This window comes from Mobula hypostoma, assembly GCF_963921235.1.
Source record: "Mobula hypostoma chromosome 14 unlocalized genomic scaffold, sMobHyp1.1 SUPER_14_unloc_2, whole genome shotgun sequence".
Lineage (NCBI taxonomy): Eukaryota > Metazoa > Chordata > Chondrichthyes > Myliobatiformes > Myliobatidae > Mobula > Mobula hypostoma.
The window spans coordinates 126675-145924 of NW_026948148.1; the positions used below are offsets into that span (position 1 = coordinate 126675).

The 19250-nt window shown below is 43.4% G+C and overlaps 1 protein-coding gene across 1 annotated transcript in view; it reads right to left on the bottom strand.

Annotated features, from left to right (window-relative positions):
- The window catches only part of fbxl9 (F-box and leucine rich repeat protein), a 47904-nt gene that overhangs the window by 7571 nt on the left and 21083 nt on the right, over positions 1 to 19250 (bottom strand). The window contains exons 4-7 of the mRNA XM_063039163.1: positions 16996 to 17979; positions 12133 to 12348; positions 9523 to 9732; positions 1804 to 2021 (exon numbers count right to left, since the gene is read on the bottom strand). Of these exons, the coding sequence (XP_062895233.1) occupies positions 1804 to 2021; positions 9523 to 9732; positions 12133 to 12348; positions 16996 to 17979 (1628 nt within the window). The remainder of the gene's footprint in view (positions 1 to 1803; positions 2022 to 9522; positions 9733 to 12132; positions 12349 to 16995; positions 17980 to 19250) is intronic.

Here is a 19250-nt window from a genome sequence, read left to right on the forward strand (position 1 = left end):
TACAAATTTCCTCTCTTGGGATCCAGCACCAACATGATTTTCCAAATCTACCTGCATATTGAAATTCCCCATGATAATTGCAACATTGCGCCTTTTTTTACGTCATTTCTGTCTCCAATTGTACTTTATATCCCATACCCAGGCTCACGTGAAAGCAAAATTTGCATTCTTGCCACCCTGTGTAAAAACATGAGTTCCTTGAACTCCTTACTAATACACACAGATGGAAACAAGAAGGTAAAGGACTTTGATCTAGGGCCACACTGTAGCATAGCATTAGTGGAACACTTTATAGCAGCCAGCTGTAAGATCAGGGTTTGATTCTCACCACTGTCTGTAAGGAGTTTATATGTTCTCCACATGATCAAGTGGGCTTCCTCCCATATTGCAAAGATGTGTAGTTAAGGCTGATTTATACTTGTGTGTCAACTCGATGCCATAGGTATGGCGTAGCTGCGAAACCTACGCAGTGCCTACGCGGATCCCTACGCTGTAGCCTGACGCGCACCTCTCCCAAAATGTAACTACGCGTCGCAGCAACGCAGACCACAACAACTGTGATTGGTCCGCTTGGTAGCATCGCATTTCCTCCTGCACTGCAATAATTTCCCATTGGGCGACTGAAAGGCAGGGAAGGAACTCTGGCTGCAATGCTTTCTATAAAGCTTTACAGACCTCCGAAATTATGGAGGATACATTTCACTTTTACAAAAAAAGACGCTCACTTTAAACTTGTTTATCCCGAGAAAGACTACCATGACCATGAAGCCTTGCACGAGCAGGTGTGTGCGGCCTGACGCGCACCTCTCCCAAAATGTAACTACGCGTCGCGGCAATGTAGACCGCAACAACTGTGATTGGTCTGCTTGGTAGCATCGCATTTCCTCCCACGCTGCAATAGCTACCCGTTGGACGACTGAAGGGCAGGGAAGGAACTCTGGCTGCAATGCTTTCCATAAAGCTTTACAGACCTCTGAAATTATGGAGGACGCATTTCGCTTTTACAAAAAAGGACGCTCGCTTTAAACTTGTTTACCCCGAGAAAGACTACCATGACCAGGAAGCCTTGCACGGGCAGGTGTGTGCGCATGCGCAACGTGCAAATGCGTGACGTGCACATGCGTGTACGTGCCCGAATTGCAGAGTGACGCAGACACACCAACACACAAGCATAAATGCTCACAACGGCGTAGCCCTATTGCGTAGGCTACAGCGTAAGCTGGTACGCGCAAGTATAAATCAGCCTTTAGGCTTAGTAAGTTGTGGATATGCTATGCTGCTGCCAGAAGCAAGTCCAGCACAATTCTCATTGATTTGATATGACACAAACAATGCATTTCACTGTATGCTTCAATGTACATGTGACAAATAAAGCTAATCTCTATCTCCTTAATTGCACCACCACACTCAGCAAAGTTTTAATGAAAGCGAAGTACTTTGCAGAGAAGCGCCCAGTGAACAGTAACAAATAGGTAATCCCTGCAATGGTGCTGCTGATGAGGCAGTGCTGATCAGGACACCAGAGCTGCTGTAATATCAAATATCTGTTTATTAGAGAGAGTTTAATGCTCCATGCAAATGACACCACCTCCACTACTACTTCATTACTGAGTGGAAATATCAGCCAAGATGCTGTCCTCAAGTGGGACTTGAACACAAAACTTTCAGCTTCTATAATCGGTATGCTATATAATGCCATGCTAATTACTCCACTTAATAGTCTAATACTTGGTCACCACTGTTCTTTTTCCAAGCAGAATACAATAAATTTGTGAACATGATCAGTACAGGTATGGCACTTACTGGACAGTGATCTTATCAAGGCAGGAGATGTCGAGGTGGCTCAGCCTCTTCAGGTGGCTGACAGCACCAATGAAGCCCTGGTCAGTTAGCTGGCTGCAGTGGCTAAGAGAAAGTCGTTCCAAGCTCCGGCAGTGTGTCGCAACGGATATGATGCTCTCATCTGTCATCTCACGTACCATGCTCAATGACAGGGTCCTCAGTTCCTCAAAGCGGATTTCCTACAACAGTATTCAAACACAAATAACATGCAGGCACAGACCAATTTCTATCCTTTACGTAAAAGGTTACCAATTCACTGCCCTTCTCTGTATTTCTTTGTTTTTGTTTACAACATATTAAATATGATATAACTCTTAAAATGTTTCAGATTACAGATTAATTCATTGTCCTTACACTACATACATAACATTGATAAAGCCATATTCAAAATACATCCTCCAATAAACCATACGTGATGTAAAAGATAAGACACGACAGAGTTATGCAAGCAAAAATAAATCTAAACCCAAAGTAGTCTGAGATCTTGAGAGATCTGTGAGTTCTGTCCATTTCTGTCATTTGCAACCCATATTGCAAATGTCACTCCACTCTACCATGACAGCATTGGTAGAAGTGACCACCGCACAGTATTTGTGGAGACAAAATCCCATCTCCACATTGAAGGAACCCTCCACTATGTTGTATGGCACTATCACCATGCTAAATGGGATACTTCGAACAGATCTAGCAGTCCAAGGCTGAGCACCGATGAGGCACTGTGGGCCATCAGCAGCAACCACAATCTGTAACCTCATGGCCCGGCATATTCCCCCACTCTAACATTACCTGGTTCAATGAAGAGTGCAGGAGGGCATGCTGAGAACATCACCAGGCATGCCTCAATATGAGGTGTCATCCTGGTGAAGCCACAATACAGGACTAATTGCATGCCAGACACCATAAGCAGCCAGTAATAGACAGAGCTGTGTGGTCCCACAACCAACAGATCAGATCAGATCTATGCACTGTAGTCCTGCCTCATTTAGCCATGAATAGTGGTGGACAATCAAGCAACTCACTAGAGAAGAAGACTCCACAAATATCCCCATCCTTCATGATAGAGGTGCCCAGCACACCTGTGCATAAGATAAGGCTGAGGCATTTGCGAGAATCATCAGTCAGAAGTGCCCAGTAGATGTTCTAGCTTGGCCTCCTCCAGAAGTCCCCAGCATCTCAGATGTCAGTATGCAGCCAATCCAATTCACTCCATGTGATATCAAGAAACGGCTGAAAGCACTGGATACAAAGCAAAGGCAGTGGGTCCAGACAAAATCCTGACAATAGTCCTGAAGACCTGCGCTCCAGAATTTGCCATGCCACTAGCCAAGCTGTTTCAATACAGCTACAACACCGGCATCTACCTGGCAATGTGGAAAATTGCCCAAGTATGTCCTGTACACAAAAAACAGGGCAAGTCCAACCCAGCCAATTACTGCCCTATCAGCCTACTCTTAATCATCAGCAGAGTAAAGGAAGGGGTCATTAACAGTGCTATAACCTGCTTACGGATGCCCAGTTTAGGTTCCATTAAGGCCACTCAGCACCTGATCTCATCAATTCCTTGGTCCAAACATGGACCAAAGAGCTAAATTCCAGAGGTGAGGTGAGAGTGATAGCCCTTGACATCAAGGCAACATTTGACCGAGTATGGCATCAAGGTGCCCTAGCTAAAATGGAGTCAATGGGAATTAGGGGGAAACCCCTCTGCTGGTTGGAATCATACCTGACCAAAAGGACGGTGGTTGGAGGTCAATCATCTCATCCTCAGGACATCACTGCAGGAGTTCCTCAGAGAAGTGTCCTAGGACCAACCAACTTTAGCTGCTTCATCAATGACCTTCCTTCTGTCATAAGGTCAGAAGTGGAGATGTTCGCAGATGGCTGCACAATGTTCTGCACCATTTGTGACTCCTCAGATAGTGATGCAGTTCATACCCAAATGCAGCAGGACCTGGACAATATCCAGGCTTGGGCTGACTGGTGGCAAGAAACGTTCGAGCCACACAAGTGCCAGGCAATGACCATCTCCAACAAGAGAGACTTAACCATTGTCCCTTGACATTCAGCTGCATCACCACCACTGAATCCCATACTATCAACATCCTGGGGGTTTCCATTGACAGGCAACTGAACTGGTCTAGCCATATAAACACCGCGGCTACCAGAGCAGGTCACAGGCTAGGAATTCTGCAGTGCGTAACTCACCTCCTGACTCCCCAAAGCCTGTCCACCATCTGCAAGGCTCAGGTCAGGAGTGTAATGGAATACTTGCCACTTGAATGCAGCTCCATCAACGCTCAAGAAGCTTGACACCATCCAGTACAAGGTAGCCAACTTGATTGGTACCCCTTCCACAAGCATCCAATACCTCCACCATCGACGAACAGTTGCAACAGTGTGTACTATCTACAAGATGCACCGCAACAACACACCAAAGTTCCTAAGGTGGCACCTTCTGGACCCATGACCACTACAATCTCGAAGGACGAGAACAGCAGGTATCTGGGAACACCACCAATAGACAATAGGTGCAGGAGTAGGCCATTCAGCCCTTTGAGCCAGCACCACCATTCACTGTGATCATGGCTGATCATCCACAATCAGTACCCTTTTCCTGCCATCTTCCCATATCCCTTGACTCCGCTATTTTTAAGAGCTCTATCTAACTCTTTTTTGAAAGAATCCAGAGAATTGGCCTCCACTGCCAGAACCACAACCCTCTGTGTGAAAAAGTTTTTCCTCAACTCCGTTCTAAATTGTCTACCCCTTATTCTTAAACTGTGGCCAGTTTTCCACTTGGAAATCCCCCTCCAATTCACTCACCATCCTTACTTGGATGGTTCCTTCATTGTCGTTGAGTCAAAATCATGGAATTCCCTCCCTAACAGCACTGTGGGTGTACTTACACCTCAGGGACTGTAGCAGTTCGAGAAGGCAGCCCATCATCACCTTCACAAGGGCAACTAAGGATTGGCAATAAATGCTGGTTTAACTGGCGATGCCCACATCCCATAAATGAATAAATTAAAAAACTCTTCAAAAGGGAGAGAGGCAGAAGAAAGGAAATTATAGGCCAGTTGGTCTGACCTCAGTGGTTGGGAAGATGTTGGAGTTGATTGTTAAAGATGAGGTTTCGAGGTACTTAGAGGCACATGATAAAATGGGCCAAATTCAGCATCCTCTTCATATTGCCTGACTAATCTGTTGGATTTTTTGGAGGAAATAACAAGAAGGATAGATAAAGAAGAATTGGTGGATGTTGTGTACTTGGATTTTCAGAAAGTATTACAGGAAAGATACCAGCATCGATACAGCATTGACCAATTGGCAGGAGGCAAAGAGTGAGAATAAAGGGAACCTTTTCTAGCTGGCTGCCCATGACTAGTGGTGGTTCACAAGGGTTAATATTGGGACTGCTTTTTTTTTAACATTGTCTGTCACTGGTTTGGAAGACAAAATTGATGGCTTTGTGGCCAATTTTGTAGAAGATATAAAGATAGGTGGAGGAGCAGGAAGTGTTGAGGAAGCATGGAGGCTGCTGAAGGACTTGGACAGATTAGGAGAATGGGCAAAGAGGTGGGGTGAAAATTTCTCAATGGGGAGAGAATTTTTTAAATGAACTCAGGGAGTCCTTGTGCAGAATTCCAAAAGGTTAACAACAGGAATTCTGCAGATGCTGGAAATTCAAGCAATACACATCAAAGTTGCTGGTGAACGCAGCAGGCCAGGCAGCATCTCTAGGAAGAGGTACAGTCGACATTTCAGGCCGAGACCCTTCGTCAGGACTAACTGAAGGAAGAGTGAGTAAGGGATTTGAAAGCTGGAGGGGGCGGGGGAGATCCAAAATGATAGGAGAAGACAGGAGGGGGAGGGATAGAGCCGAGAGCTGGACAGGTGATAGGCAAAAGGGGATACGAGAGGATCATGGGACAGGAGGTCCGGGAAGAAAGACAAGGGGGGGGGGACCCAGAGGATGGGCAAGAGGTATATTCAGAGGGACAGAGGGAGAAAAAGGAGAGTGAGAGAAAGAATGTGTGCATAAAAATAAGTAACCGATGGGGTACGAGGGGGAGGTGGGGCCTTAGTGGAAGTTACAGAAGTCGATGTTCATGCCATCAGGTTGGAGGCTACCCAGACGGAATATAAGGTGTTGTTCCTCCAACCTGAGTGTGGTTTCATCTTTACAGTAGAGGAGGCCGTGGATAGACATGTCAGAATGGGAATGGGATGTGGAATTAAAATGTGTGGCCACTGGGAGATCCTGCTTTCTCTGGTGGACAGAGCGTAGATGTTCAGCAAAGCGGTCTCCCAGTCTGCGTCGGGTCTCGCCAATATATAAAAGGCCACATCGGGAGCACCGGACGCAGTATATCACCCCAGTCGACTCACAGGTGAAGTGTTGCCTCACCTGGAAGGACTGTTTGGGGCCCTGAATGATGGTAAGGGAGAAAGTGTAAGGGCATGTGTAGCACTTGTTCCGCTTACACGGATAAGTGCCAGAAGGGAGATCAGTGGGGAGGGATGGGGGGGACGAATGGACAAGGGAGTTGTGTAGGGAGTGATCCCTGCGGAATGCAGAGAGAGGGGGGGAGGGAAAGATGTGCTTAGTGGTGGGATCCCGTTGGAGGTGGCGGAAGTTACGGAGAATAATATATTGGACCCGGAGGCTGGTGGGGTGGTAGGTGAGGACCAGGGGAACCCTATTCCTAGTGGGGTGGCGGGAGGATGGAGTGAGAGCAGATGTACGTGAAATGGGGGAGATGTGTTTAAGAGCAGAGTTGATAGTGGAGGAAGGGAAGCCCCTTTCTTTAAAAAAGGAAGACATCTCCCTCGTCCTAGAATGAAAAGCCTCATCCTGAGAGCAGATGCGGCAGAGACGGAGGAATTGCGAGAAGGGGATGGCATTTTTGCAAGAGACAGGGTGAGAAGAGGAATAGTCCAGATAGCTGTGAGAGTCAGTAGGCTTATAGTAGACATCAGTGGATAAGCTGTCTCCAGAGACAGAGACAGAAAGATCTAGAAAGGGGAGGGAGGTGTCGGAAATGGACCAGGTAAACTTGAGGGCAGGGTGAAAGTTGGAGGCAAAGTTAATAAAGTCAACGAGTTCTGCATGCGTGCAGGAAGCAGCGCCAATGCAGTCATCGATGTAGCGAAGGAAAAGTCAGGGACAGATACCAGAATAGGCACGGAACATAGATTGTTCCACAAAGCCAACAAAAAGGCAGGCATAGCTAGGACCCATACCGGTGCCCATAGCTACAGCTTTATTTTGGAGGAAGTGGGAGGAGCCAAAGGAGAAATTATTAAGAGTAAGGACTAATTCCGCTAGACGGAGCAGAGTGGTGGTAGAGGGGAACTGATTAGGTCTGGAATCCAAAAAGAAGCGTAGAGCTTTGAGACCTTCCTGATGGGGGATGGAAGTATATAAGGTTAACTTGCAGGTTAAGTCGGTAATGAGAAAGGCAAATATGATGTTAGCATTCAGTTCGCGAGGACTAGAATATAAAAAGAGGATGTAACTGTGAGGCTTTATAAAGCACTGGTGAGGCCAAGCTTGGAGCAGTTTTCGGGTCCCCTATCTAAGAAAGGATGTGCTTACATTGGAGAGGGTTCAAAGGAGGTTCACGAAAATTACGGTATTGCTTTGCACTGTTGTAACTATATGTTATAATTATGTGTTTTTTGTCAGTTTTTCAGTCAGTTTGTCTTGTGTTTCTGTGATATCATTCTGGAGGAACACTGTATGCATTAATGCATGCATTACTAAATGACAATAAAAGAGGACTGCATGTCCTCATAATCTAATCTAATCCAAAATAATTCTGGCAATGCTTATCATATGAGGAGTGTTTGATAGCTCTTGGCCTGTACTCACTAGAATTTAGAAAAATGAGGGAGGAATCTCATTGAAACCTATCGAATGTTGAAAGGCCTCGATAAAGTGGATGTGCAGAGGACGTTTCCTATAATGAGGGAGTAAAGGACCTAAGGGCACAACCTTAGAATCGAGAGCGTCCATTTAGAACAGAGATGAAGAAGAACTTCCTTAGCCAGAGGGTGATGAATCTGTGGAATTCTTTGCCACAGGTGGCTGTGAAGGACAGGTCATTGCATATATTTAAGGTGGTGGTTGATAGATTCTTGATAAGTCAGGACACGAAATGTTACGGGGAAAAGGCAGGAGAATGGGGATGAGAGGTAAACGGTGATGTTCAAATGGTGAAGTAGACTTTATGGGCTGAATGGTCTAATTCTGCTCCTCTATATCATATGGTCTTATCTTGTGATCCAAAATACTTACTGGATAATGAAATAAATTAGGTTCCATAAAAATAGCTTTATCCTCCTTTAAAAGTAGGGACAGAACTCTACTGCAAATTTTTAGATCTACTTATCCAGTCCATCAATGATTTCTTTAGTTGATCATCACAAACAACATAAAATTAGTAGTAGCTTTGTCATTTAATTCAATTAATCTAACAGGAAAAAATGGACTCTTTGCTGGGATCTTTGCTCTATCTTAGTTAGACTTCGCCTAGAGGACAGTTCTCTGTGTCCATGTCAAGAACATCACAACCAGGATAGAGTATAACTCATTTTCCCTTTCTCTAAAGTTGTAATAAGCCTGTTCACTACCAAGTCCTCTCTCAGTCAGAAATGAAATGGCCAGCAATTGAGCCAAAAGCTTTCGGATTTAAGTAGGCTAATAGCTGGAGTACTCTGCCCAGGTCTAAGCAGGGTGCGGAATGGAAGTTTTATTTTATTAAAATAACACAGCGAGTTGTAACAATTGGGAATGTATTGCCTGAAAGAAAAAGTGTAGATAGGCTCAGTTATTTTTAAAATAGATGTTATATATAAAGTGATTAGCGATGATTTGTAGGGTTGGAGGAAAAAAAATTAGGAGACCACAATTAAATGAAAGACTTTTTCAGAGGTGGCACACAACAATGCCATGAATAGACTTCTGCATAATTATATTCTCTAAGTCTATCCCAGCAGGCACGTAACAAAAGTAAAACTATGGTAATTCACAATCCAATTGCTCAGAAGTCCTGATGGTACAGCATTTGGTTCAAAGCCCCTATTCCCCACTCTCCTTTTAAACTCATTAGGGCTCTGTTTCCCCACGGACTTTTAAAAATCACTGGCGTCCTGTTTTCCCACTTTCCCTTTGAACTCACCAAGGGCTCTATTTCCTACCCTCCCCTTAAACTCACTGGTCCTAATTCCTGCTTTCGTTTTAAACTCATTGTACCCTTATTTCCCACTCTCCCTTTAAACTGACCAAGTTATATTTGGCATGCTCCCTTTAAACCTACTGGGCTCACTAAAAATGTGTTAAGCTGCAGTGTAGCATCTAAAACAAACTAACTAAAAGTGAGTTGCTGATTTACTTATATATGTTTTTATTATTATTATTTCTTCTATATTATGTACTGCATCGAACTGCTGCTGCTGCTAAGTTAACAAATTTCATGACACATACTGGTGATAATAAACCTGATTCTGATTCTAAAAGGAGTAATATCATATTGTCTAGAGATCTGCCAATGCAGCACCACCAAAGTCCAGAGGGTGCCAGACTATTGGAGTTTTACTGTAAGATATATATTTTAATCAGCTGTTTCCATTCTTAAGTACACAGGCTATGTGCCTCAACAATGCCCTGTGCAGTACCTTCATTATGCTGGTATCTGTTAGCTTGGTACATGCAGTCAGACTGAGCTCCTTGAGATGTGTTAATGCACTGAGTGAAACTTGCTCTTTCCCCTTGGAGGCCTCAATATAAGATTCAGTTATGACCTGGGGGTTTTTGTCACAATGTTTGGGAGAAGCAAGAAATCTCATATTACTGAAGTTCCTACTGAGCTCTGGTTCATCGTCACCCTGAAAGATGAGCAAAAAAATACACGTCAGATACATTCTTTAAATCCTGTTCACATGGCACATTAAAACTGATACAAACAACAGGTTTACTTTGTGCCATACTCATCAACAGGTTTCACTCACATCACTCCAATCTGTTGACACTCATGCACTTGCTTTCCAATTAAATGGACAACTGTTATTCATCTCAACCACATCTTGTGATTCAAAGTTGCCTATTCTAACCACTATTAATACTAAAAATCACATATCCACACAGGACCATAATCCTTCAACAAATCAAGACAAATTCAGAAAGAGCAAATCTACGGCAGATTAGATCTAAAATGTTGAGCTACTTGTTATAATACAGTATGTAGATTATAACACTAAGTTGTTATAATGCTAACAAGTAGGCTAATACAGATTATAATAAATAGGTTGCCCAATACACTAATACAATGTCAGACTATAAATTGTTTAGATTGCAGATTTGTGTATTAGTCCAGCACCTGGCCGTGTGGTGTGCTGACAACAACCCGGCCCTTAATACCCAGAAGACCAAGGAGATTATCGTGGACTTCAGGCATGCTAGGAGTCACACTCACGTCCCCATCTACATCAACGGAGCTGTATTGCAGCGTGTATCAAGCTTCAAATTCCTTGGTGCCCATATTCCCGAGGATCTCACCTGGTCCCTGAACTCCTCCATCCTGATCAAAAATGTGCAACAGCGCCTTTATTTCCTGTGGAGCATCAAGAAAGCTCACCTCTGTCCCAGGATACTGACAGACTTTTACCACTGTACCATTGAGAGCATACTCACCAACTGCATCTCAGTGTGGTATGGCAATTGTCCCGTATCGGACTGCAAAGCACTCCAGCCGGTGGTGAAAACTGCCCAGCGGATTATGGACACCCAATTGCCCACCATTGAGAACATCTACCATAAACGCTGCCTGGGCAGGGCGAAAAGCATTATCAAGGATGCATCTAAACCTAACCATGGACTTTTTACTCTCCTCCCATCCGGTAGGCGCTACAGGAGCCTCCACTCCCACACCAGCAGGCTCAGGAAGAGCTTCTTCCCTGAGGCTGTGAGTCTGCTAAACCTCACATCACAGCGCTAAGCAGTATTGCACCCATATTGTACTGTTTCAGTACTTTTATATTGGTGTGCTGTAGCACTTATTTTTTATTCGCAGTTATTTTGTAAATAACACTGTTCTTTGCATTTCTGGTTAGATGCTAACTGCATTTCATTGGCTTTGTATCTGTACTCGGCACAATGACAATAAAGTCGAATCTAATCTAATCTAATCTAGTATCTTTGTGCTATTAGCGTCATGCAAAGATATTTGTAATCATGCTAATTTTATGGTGCACAATGGGATTAAGTACTTTAAAGTTCAACATTTGTATGAAAGAAGTGGATTATCAAACTACTCAATGCTTGCGCTAAAAATATATCTGGTTTGCTTTCAGTGTCAACAAAAGCTTTCCTCATCAGGAGGCAGAGTGGTGTAGCCAGTAAAGCTGCTCCCTCACAGCCCTAGACACCTCAATACAATTGATGTTGGTGTGGAGTTTGCATATTTTCACTGTGACTGCATGGATTTCCTTCTGGTCCTCCCATATTCCATACAGGTGTGAGTTGGTGGGCTAATTGGGCACTATAAATTGCCCCTAATACATATGTGGTATCTGGAATGAACTGATAAAATGTGCAGAGTTTTAAAAAATGGTTTGAAAGTAGGATTAGTGTAAATTGATCACTGATGGTTGGCACAGACAGTGGGCAGAAGTACCTGTTTCTATGCTAAACATCACTATGACCTATTCATTTAGGCAAGTAGGGAACACATTCAGAGGGAACTTGAAAGAGGGATTGAAATTAGACCATCCACAAAACAGTAACAAAAGGCTGAATATGGTAGCATAGCAGTTAGTGCGATGCTATTACAGACTGGGGCATTCCAGAGTTTGGAGTTCAATTCCGGTGCCATTCTGTAAGGAGTCTCTGTACATCCTCCCTGTAGAATACGTGGGTTTTCTCAGAGCCCTCAGTTTCTTCCAACAGGCCAAAGATGTACTGGGTAGGTTAACTGGTCATTGTAAATTGTCCCATGATTAGGTTAGGGTTAATTGGGTTTGTCGGGAGGGGGTTGCTGGGCGGTGTGGTACGAAGGTCTGGTAGGCCTTCTCTGCGCTGTATCGCTAAATAAGATAAATACAATAATAAATAATACTCTGTACCTCAAGCAAAGGGACAAGAGGACATTTTTTGCAAGAGGCAACCACCAGTCTTCACTCCACCTGATATGTTATAGCTTGAACAGATCTTTCAAAGTTCTTGCAGAAACACAGAATCTCAAATCAAGTGAGCAGAAGTAGGTAGATAAACAACTCTATACCAGACACCTTACAGTGTAGCTGACTGTCATCATTGGCTGTGACCATTCCAAGCAGACCCCAGTCCGTGATCTCCTTACACCAACCAAGTCGCAGCACGGTTAAACCCCTGAGCTGATTAGCAATGCAATGGACACTGATATCGGTGATGTACACACAGGATGTGAGGTCCAATTCTCGCAGACTCCTGCCCAAGAACTTTGCCATTGAGTTCACACAGCTGTCCTATAAAATTTAAACCAATATAAAATTCAGAAAAATTACATACTTCATGGCTCATTTGGAATTTGATTAGAACTTAGTTCTACCATTTACAAGAATTGAAAAACTCATTAAAGGCGAAACCAAAAATGAAAATGCTGTATGTACTCTGCAGGTCAGTAAGCATATGTAGAAATCTTTGTAAGAATCAAGTCTATTCTAATATCCATTCTGAAACATTGACTGTTCCTCTCTCCACAAATGCTGTTGACCTGCTGAATTTTTCCAACATTTTCTGCTTTGGTTTCCAATGATCAGAAACTGAAATCTTTAATTAATTTCAATTTAACAAGAAACCGTTTCTAAAATAGAATCACATGGCATCTTATTTTAATCTCTTGGTGGTCAATCCTTGTTGTTTATTGTCATAGCAACACAGAGATGGCAAGAAGAAAAGAAAAACAATAGTCAGGTATATACAGGTGGGTAACAATCCTCGGATTCCCTACCAATGGGAGTATCTGCCAAAATATCACCCGGTCAAGAACTGCAGCTGCCTTCAGGAATCAAGTTTACTTGCCATATACATGTATTACAAATTTGCTGTGGTGTGTTGAAATAATAATAATGGCTCCATCTGTCTATGTAGACAATGGATGTGCTCGGTTCCAGGGCACAGACCTGGGCGATGAACATGGAGATCCTGGGCTGCCCAGACATCAAGATCCCCCTCTCGGCCTCGCAGATGTGGTCCAAAGGAATGTGAAGCAGTACATTTGGCATCAGCTTGGCTGCAGGAGCTGCCGGGAGGTGACGTGATAAGTCATCCAACTGCCTTAGGGGCTCCACTCCGGATTTGTGTAGGGTTTACTCCTTAGCCTTCTCTTCTCCCGAAGATGCCCACAAGGCAGTGGGATCCGTAACCCTGAATAGGGGCCCATACCGGGTACTGTCAGCCGGAGCCAGCTGAGCCCGGGACCCGCGTAAGGCAGGGTCGTCACGCCCTGTAGTAGTGACATATGGAGCCACTACCCACTCAACAAAAAACAAAAAACAAAATTCAACAATTATAAAGAATAAAAATTATATAAAATAAAGTAACAAGTATATAGAAAAATATGCATAAATGAATAACACTAGTGTGTATTTACAATTTAAACAACATTATAAAAAGTGGAGTAAAGTGCTTACAGTGTAGTTCAGTCACTGAGGTAAGAGGTAGAGGAGGTGGGGGTCTAACTAAAGTGGTTGATCAGATTAAATGCCTGGGTGAAGATGGCATGATATTTTTATTTTAATAGTCCCAATAGTGCTTTCCAGAAGGGAACGTTTGTAAAACGCAGTTTGCTGGGTGGGTAGGGTTGGTTTGCTTTTTTCATACCTGCTTCTTTGTCCAGGACACATTCAAGTCCTGCAGTAATGGTAGACTGCAGTCAATGACTGTACAAAATAATCTGCAGATGCTGGGGTCAAAGCTACACTCACAACATGCCAGAGGAACTCAGCAGGTCGGGCAGTATACATGGAAAAGATTGGTCGACGTTTCGGGCCGGAACATGTTGTGAGAGTCAATGACTGTTCTGGCCTCTAGAGGTAAGGTTCTTTTTCTATGACCATCACTTCCTATATATAAGCTGTTTTATTTTATATCATTTCCTGTGTAGGTTAATTTGGATTTTGTTTTGATACATACACAGTGGAAAGAAAATCTCCATCTTCTATTTATTTGTCCTTGAATTCACAAATACAATTTCATTAAAGACCCTGAAGGAAGTTTCCGTCTCGTGTGATTTTTGAGAAGGTGTTTAACACAGTATAGTTTTGCATATCCCACTGCGAAGGCAGCAGAGTGAAAAGATAACTCATCTTCAAAGGCATGACCCATGGATTGGAGATTGTCTGAATGCTGTAAACGACAGTGCCAGTTTCCAACCAAGACCTGGAAGTCAGGTCGAATGCGACACATTGATCGTGTCGATGCGACACGGAAAAAAATCCATGATTAGCATAGCTGCAGCACAAGCCCACAGCTAGTGAGAGTAGCTTATGCTAAACATGAAGTTGATATGCAAATGTACAGAGCTCACATAGACTTGGAGAGAGCATGGGTAGAGGCTACATTAAGCGTGCTCAAAGAAGAGTGTGAAGATGAGGCTGCCTTAGCAGCTTTACTTAGACAGTGGCAAGCCTACAACCAGAATCCATCATGCTTTGCCGTCACAAAAGACAATGCAGCTTACGAAAGAATATGTCCATACGCATTTTGGCTATAAAAAAAAGACAGTGCTCCAGCTCTACGTGGAGAAGCTGGCCACACCACGTAGCCAACATGCCTTCCATATTGCCCAGATACTGACAGTCAAATTTTACAACAGCAAAGACCCAAAACACCCCCTTCTGCAATTTCATCACAGTAAGAATTTCTGTTCAGTTGCTACTGATGCTCTCTCCAAGTCTGCTTACCCTTGCTAACCCTCACTGAGTGCGACTATATTCCCTACAACAGGGATAAAATTCCAACTCCTGAAGCTGCACGTGGCCATTCACATGTCAAGACCATAGTTGAGTAGAATCCCCCTCTGGACTCGCCTGCTGAGATTCTTCTTTTACTTGGTAGAGACACCATCCATGCACATAAGGTGCGTGAACAACACAATGACCAACACAATGCACCTTATGTCCAACGATTGGACCCGAGTTGTGCCATAGTGGGAGAACTCTGCCTCAATGGTACTCATCGGTCCACTGTCAGCACATTTAAGATTAATGTCCTGGAGCTTGTCACACTGCTGACAGATATTCAACAGAAATTGCACAGCTTCCTAGTGAGAGAGGATCAGCAAGACTACCTCAGTCAGATTCTTGTGGTTTCATGCCCACCAACTGGACAATGAGATTCTGGAGTACATTATGAGAGTTCATGTGTTTGGTAACAGCCCCTCGCCAGCTGTAGCAATTTATGCCTTAAGGAACATCACTTTTTGTATGTAATCTTAAATCATTTCCTGTGCAGGTTAATTTGGATTTCAATGAAGCATGTGGTGGAAAGACATCCATCTCACGCCCCTGTTTACCTGCTCTTGAAACAGCAATATATTTTCACAAGTAAGATCTCAATTAAAAACCCTGAAGGAAGCCTTGGTCTAGGGTGACTGTTGAAAAGGTATTTAACTCATTGCATAGCTTTGTATATCCGCACTATGAGGGCAGTAGAATGACCTGTTCTACTGACCTGACAGTTCACTGTATTTTCGTATATTGAAGCTGCACTACATCAGAAAGTGATGACTGATGTGAGGTTGCTCTTGATGATGGCAGTGTAGAATTGTACCAATATGTTGTGAGGAAGATGGAATTTTACCATCTGCAGCAAGAGTACATCCTCTGCCAAGCTTTTTTGTTAATGAAGGAGATATGGTCCTCCCACATGATACCCTGTGAAATAGTAATGGCCAAGAAGCTGAATGTTGAGACGGCGCTAAATGTAGAGGTGTTGATGATGAGACTGATTGCTGATGATGATGTAGTTGGTTGTTCACAGGACAATGTAGCATGGGCAGCAGGCATCTCAATACCATTCCAAAGCAAGTCATTGATTTAAACCAACAGCAAGGTCCAGAGGGCTACTAGTGCCTGAGGAGTTACTTGTAACTACAGCTTTAGGGAGGGAAGAAATACTACTGTGAATGAAGTACTCAAAACTGGAAATAGTATCAACTCAACAGTAAGCATAACTATTTATGTACATATACCTCTCTCACTGCTATTAAAGCATGGTTAAGGAACTGTCTTGTATCACACTGAAGTCTTCAGTTGTGAAGCCAAGAGGTGGAGTTTACAGGAAATTACAGGAACATCCTGCCAGTTCTTATTGGGAGTACCATACTGTGGATTGGGAGTAATCAAAATAGAAGATGCTGGAAACACTCAGTAGGTTGGGCATTATCTACATAAGAAGAAATGGAGTTAACGTTTCAGGTCAAAGACCCTTCAGCCAAACTGAAAAGCAGAGAAAGTGGGTTAGAGGGAAGATATCTTGAGGAAATTATAGTACTAATTAGTAAAAGAATGGGAGTCGTAGATTATTTTATATTAAAAAATCCACAGTTAATTGTGATCATCTGCAATGTGTTACCTGACAGGGTGGAGTGGACAGGCTCAGTATTTTTTTTAAAGAAATTGCTTATATGCTGCTTGGAAGACAGTGGCCTGGCATTCAATGGTGAGGTCATGGTCGAGTGAGAAGTACAAGAAGGTATCTGAGAGCTTCTGAAATTTTCTCATTTCCTTACTCATTCTAACCCACACCATTCTGAACCTACAGCACTCCACTGACCAATCAGAAATTGTCATCCAACCACCACAACACCACCCTCAGCAGGTTTGACAACAATCCTGGGCGAGTAAAGGGAGTGAAAAACTGACATGGTCAACATGGCATCAGCAAATAGCAGTGAACAAACCAAGAGAGGACTGGAGGGCAGAAAGAAAGAGGTTCCAGTTGGCAGCTTGAAGAAAAACCACCACTCACATGATTTTTGATAGGTTTTAGCACTCAGCTGTGGAGGAACTGGTCTCAGTTCAACTGCTCTGCGTTTCACTTTTCTAACTGGAAATTGCAACTAAAATACATAGCTTATTTTAGTATGAGTACAGTTAACAGACACTTACTTTCACCATGGTGCAACAGCTGAGATTGAGCTTCACTAGTTTTGACACAGCCTCTGGCAGCGCCAGCCCCTTAACCAGATCGCAGCCACTTACTTGGTAACACTCGGAGATATCAAGGGCTTTCAGGGTTGGGATTGTGGACAGATCTTTCAAGATACTGTCCGTGATGTGACTGATCCTGCCCAGGGACAGATACTCCAGGCACCGCAGGCTTGAAACTATGGCCAGAACAGATTTGCCAGTTAGCTCAGTACAGCCAGTAAGATCCAGCACAGTGAGTCCTGGCTGGTATGCACAAATGGCAGAGACTGCTTCATTTGTGATGTCTTTACAGTGCTGAAGTACCAGCGCTTCTAGGCAAAGCCCAGAAACTTGAACCACTGACAACACGGCTTCGCTCGTGATTGTGGTACGACTAAGATTTAGGACCTTCAGCATGGCTGCTTGTCTATTTATAAAATGAAGAATATTTCTAAGTGAGAGCACAGCAGTAGAATTGAACATGTTCATTCCACGGTAGGGATCAAACTCAAAAGTGAAATGGCAGCTGGCAAGAGATAGTTCTCGGAGATTAGGCATGCAGTCAGTAAGTCGGTTGAAGATCAGGTCTGAGAGGTACCATAGGTTGGAGAGGTTGAGTTTCCGGAGATTCACCAGGGCTTTAGCCATCCTTGCTTTGTTCTCATCTTTGGACAGTAACGTGCCACTCAGGAAAAGGCAGTTGCAGCCACTGATGTCAAGCCTTCTCAGATTATGGCAAGATGAGATCAGGGTCACAAAGGAAGTCTCGGTGATGTAACAGCCACGCAGGGACAGGTCCTCCAGATATGCAGTTAGGTAGACCACAATACTCTGAATCACCATCTTTGAAATGGGTTCCCCATCGAGATTACTCAAAGCCACACATGGACTCTGTCTCCGACCTAAATTTCTAATGGACTCCAGGAACATGGATGATGCTTGAAGATTGTAGACGACATTTTTCTGTATAGAAATAAACATCGGTGCAGTGAATAATACCTTATAATCAGAAAAATGTAGTCAACACTTTAATGCAAGAAATGAAATAGATAACTTGCGCACAGGAAAAACACATGACATATGATATAATGAAGAAATCTTCCTCAGCACTACATTGATCTTTCACACTAGATTATCTAACACAGGTTTTTCAGGTTAAAGCCAAGTGACTTAACCAGCTGGATCTCAGGTTTAATCTAGCAGCAGTGCTTAAAAGAAATAAAAATCATGACTAGCTTGCCTGCCCAGATGTGGGCTAGCCTCATACATGGCTTCAATAGCAGAAAGTAACTGGAAACTACAGAACTGTACCACAATGGACCATGAGCACCTTCACGGTTGGGGTCGGGGGAATAAATACAAAAGCAAAAATCTTTCTACAGCTTGTCAGAACTGATTTACTCAACAGATATTGGCTTCTCACACACAATTGACTCCAGTTCACTGTATCGTGAATTATAACTACAAGTCCATTTCTCAGTCAAGGACTATCCACTGGACTGAGTTATTGTGATTGATTTCGGAATAGATTGTATTCCTACAAAAGAAATGCAGGCAAAAGGGATCCTTGATCAGCATGGACCAGTTGGCTTGAAGTGCCTGTTTCCTAGCCATAAGACCCTTTTGTCCTACATAAATTCCCGTGTTACTTGCAAGCCAGCAGAATGTCATGGTTCCAGTTCTCTAGTCAGCTTCCAAAATTTGGTACCCACATTACAAGCCAAAGAATACTGCTTTGGGTTTGTTTGACAGTAATTGTTAACAGAAAGCTACAAAGCCTATTTAAAGATCCAAGAGAATTTACATAAAGTGTAAAAGAGAGGTGAGAGTGGATATCAAACCACTGGAAAATGATGCTGGAAATGCAGTAGTGAGGAACAAGGAAATGGAGGACGAACTGAATGAGTATTTTGCCTCAGTCTTCACTGTGGAAGACACTAGTAGTATGAAAAGTTCCAGGTGTCAGGGGTCATGAAGTGTGTGAAGCTACTATTACTAGAGACAAAGTTCTTGGGAAACTGAAAGTTCTGAAGGTAGATAAGTCACCTGGACCAGATAGTGTACACCCCAGAGTTCTGTAAGAGGTGGCTGAAGAGATTATAGAGGCATTAGTAATGATCTTTGAAGAAGCACTAGATTCTGGAATGCTTCCGGAAGACTGGAAAATTGCAAATGTCACTCTGCTCTTTAAGAAGGGAGAGAGAGACAGAAGAAAGGAAACTACAGATCAGTTA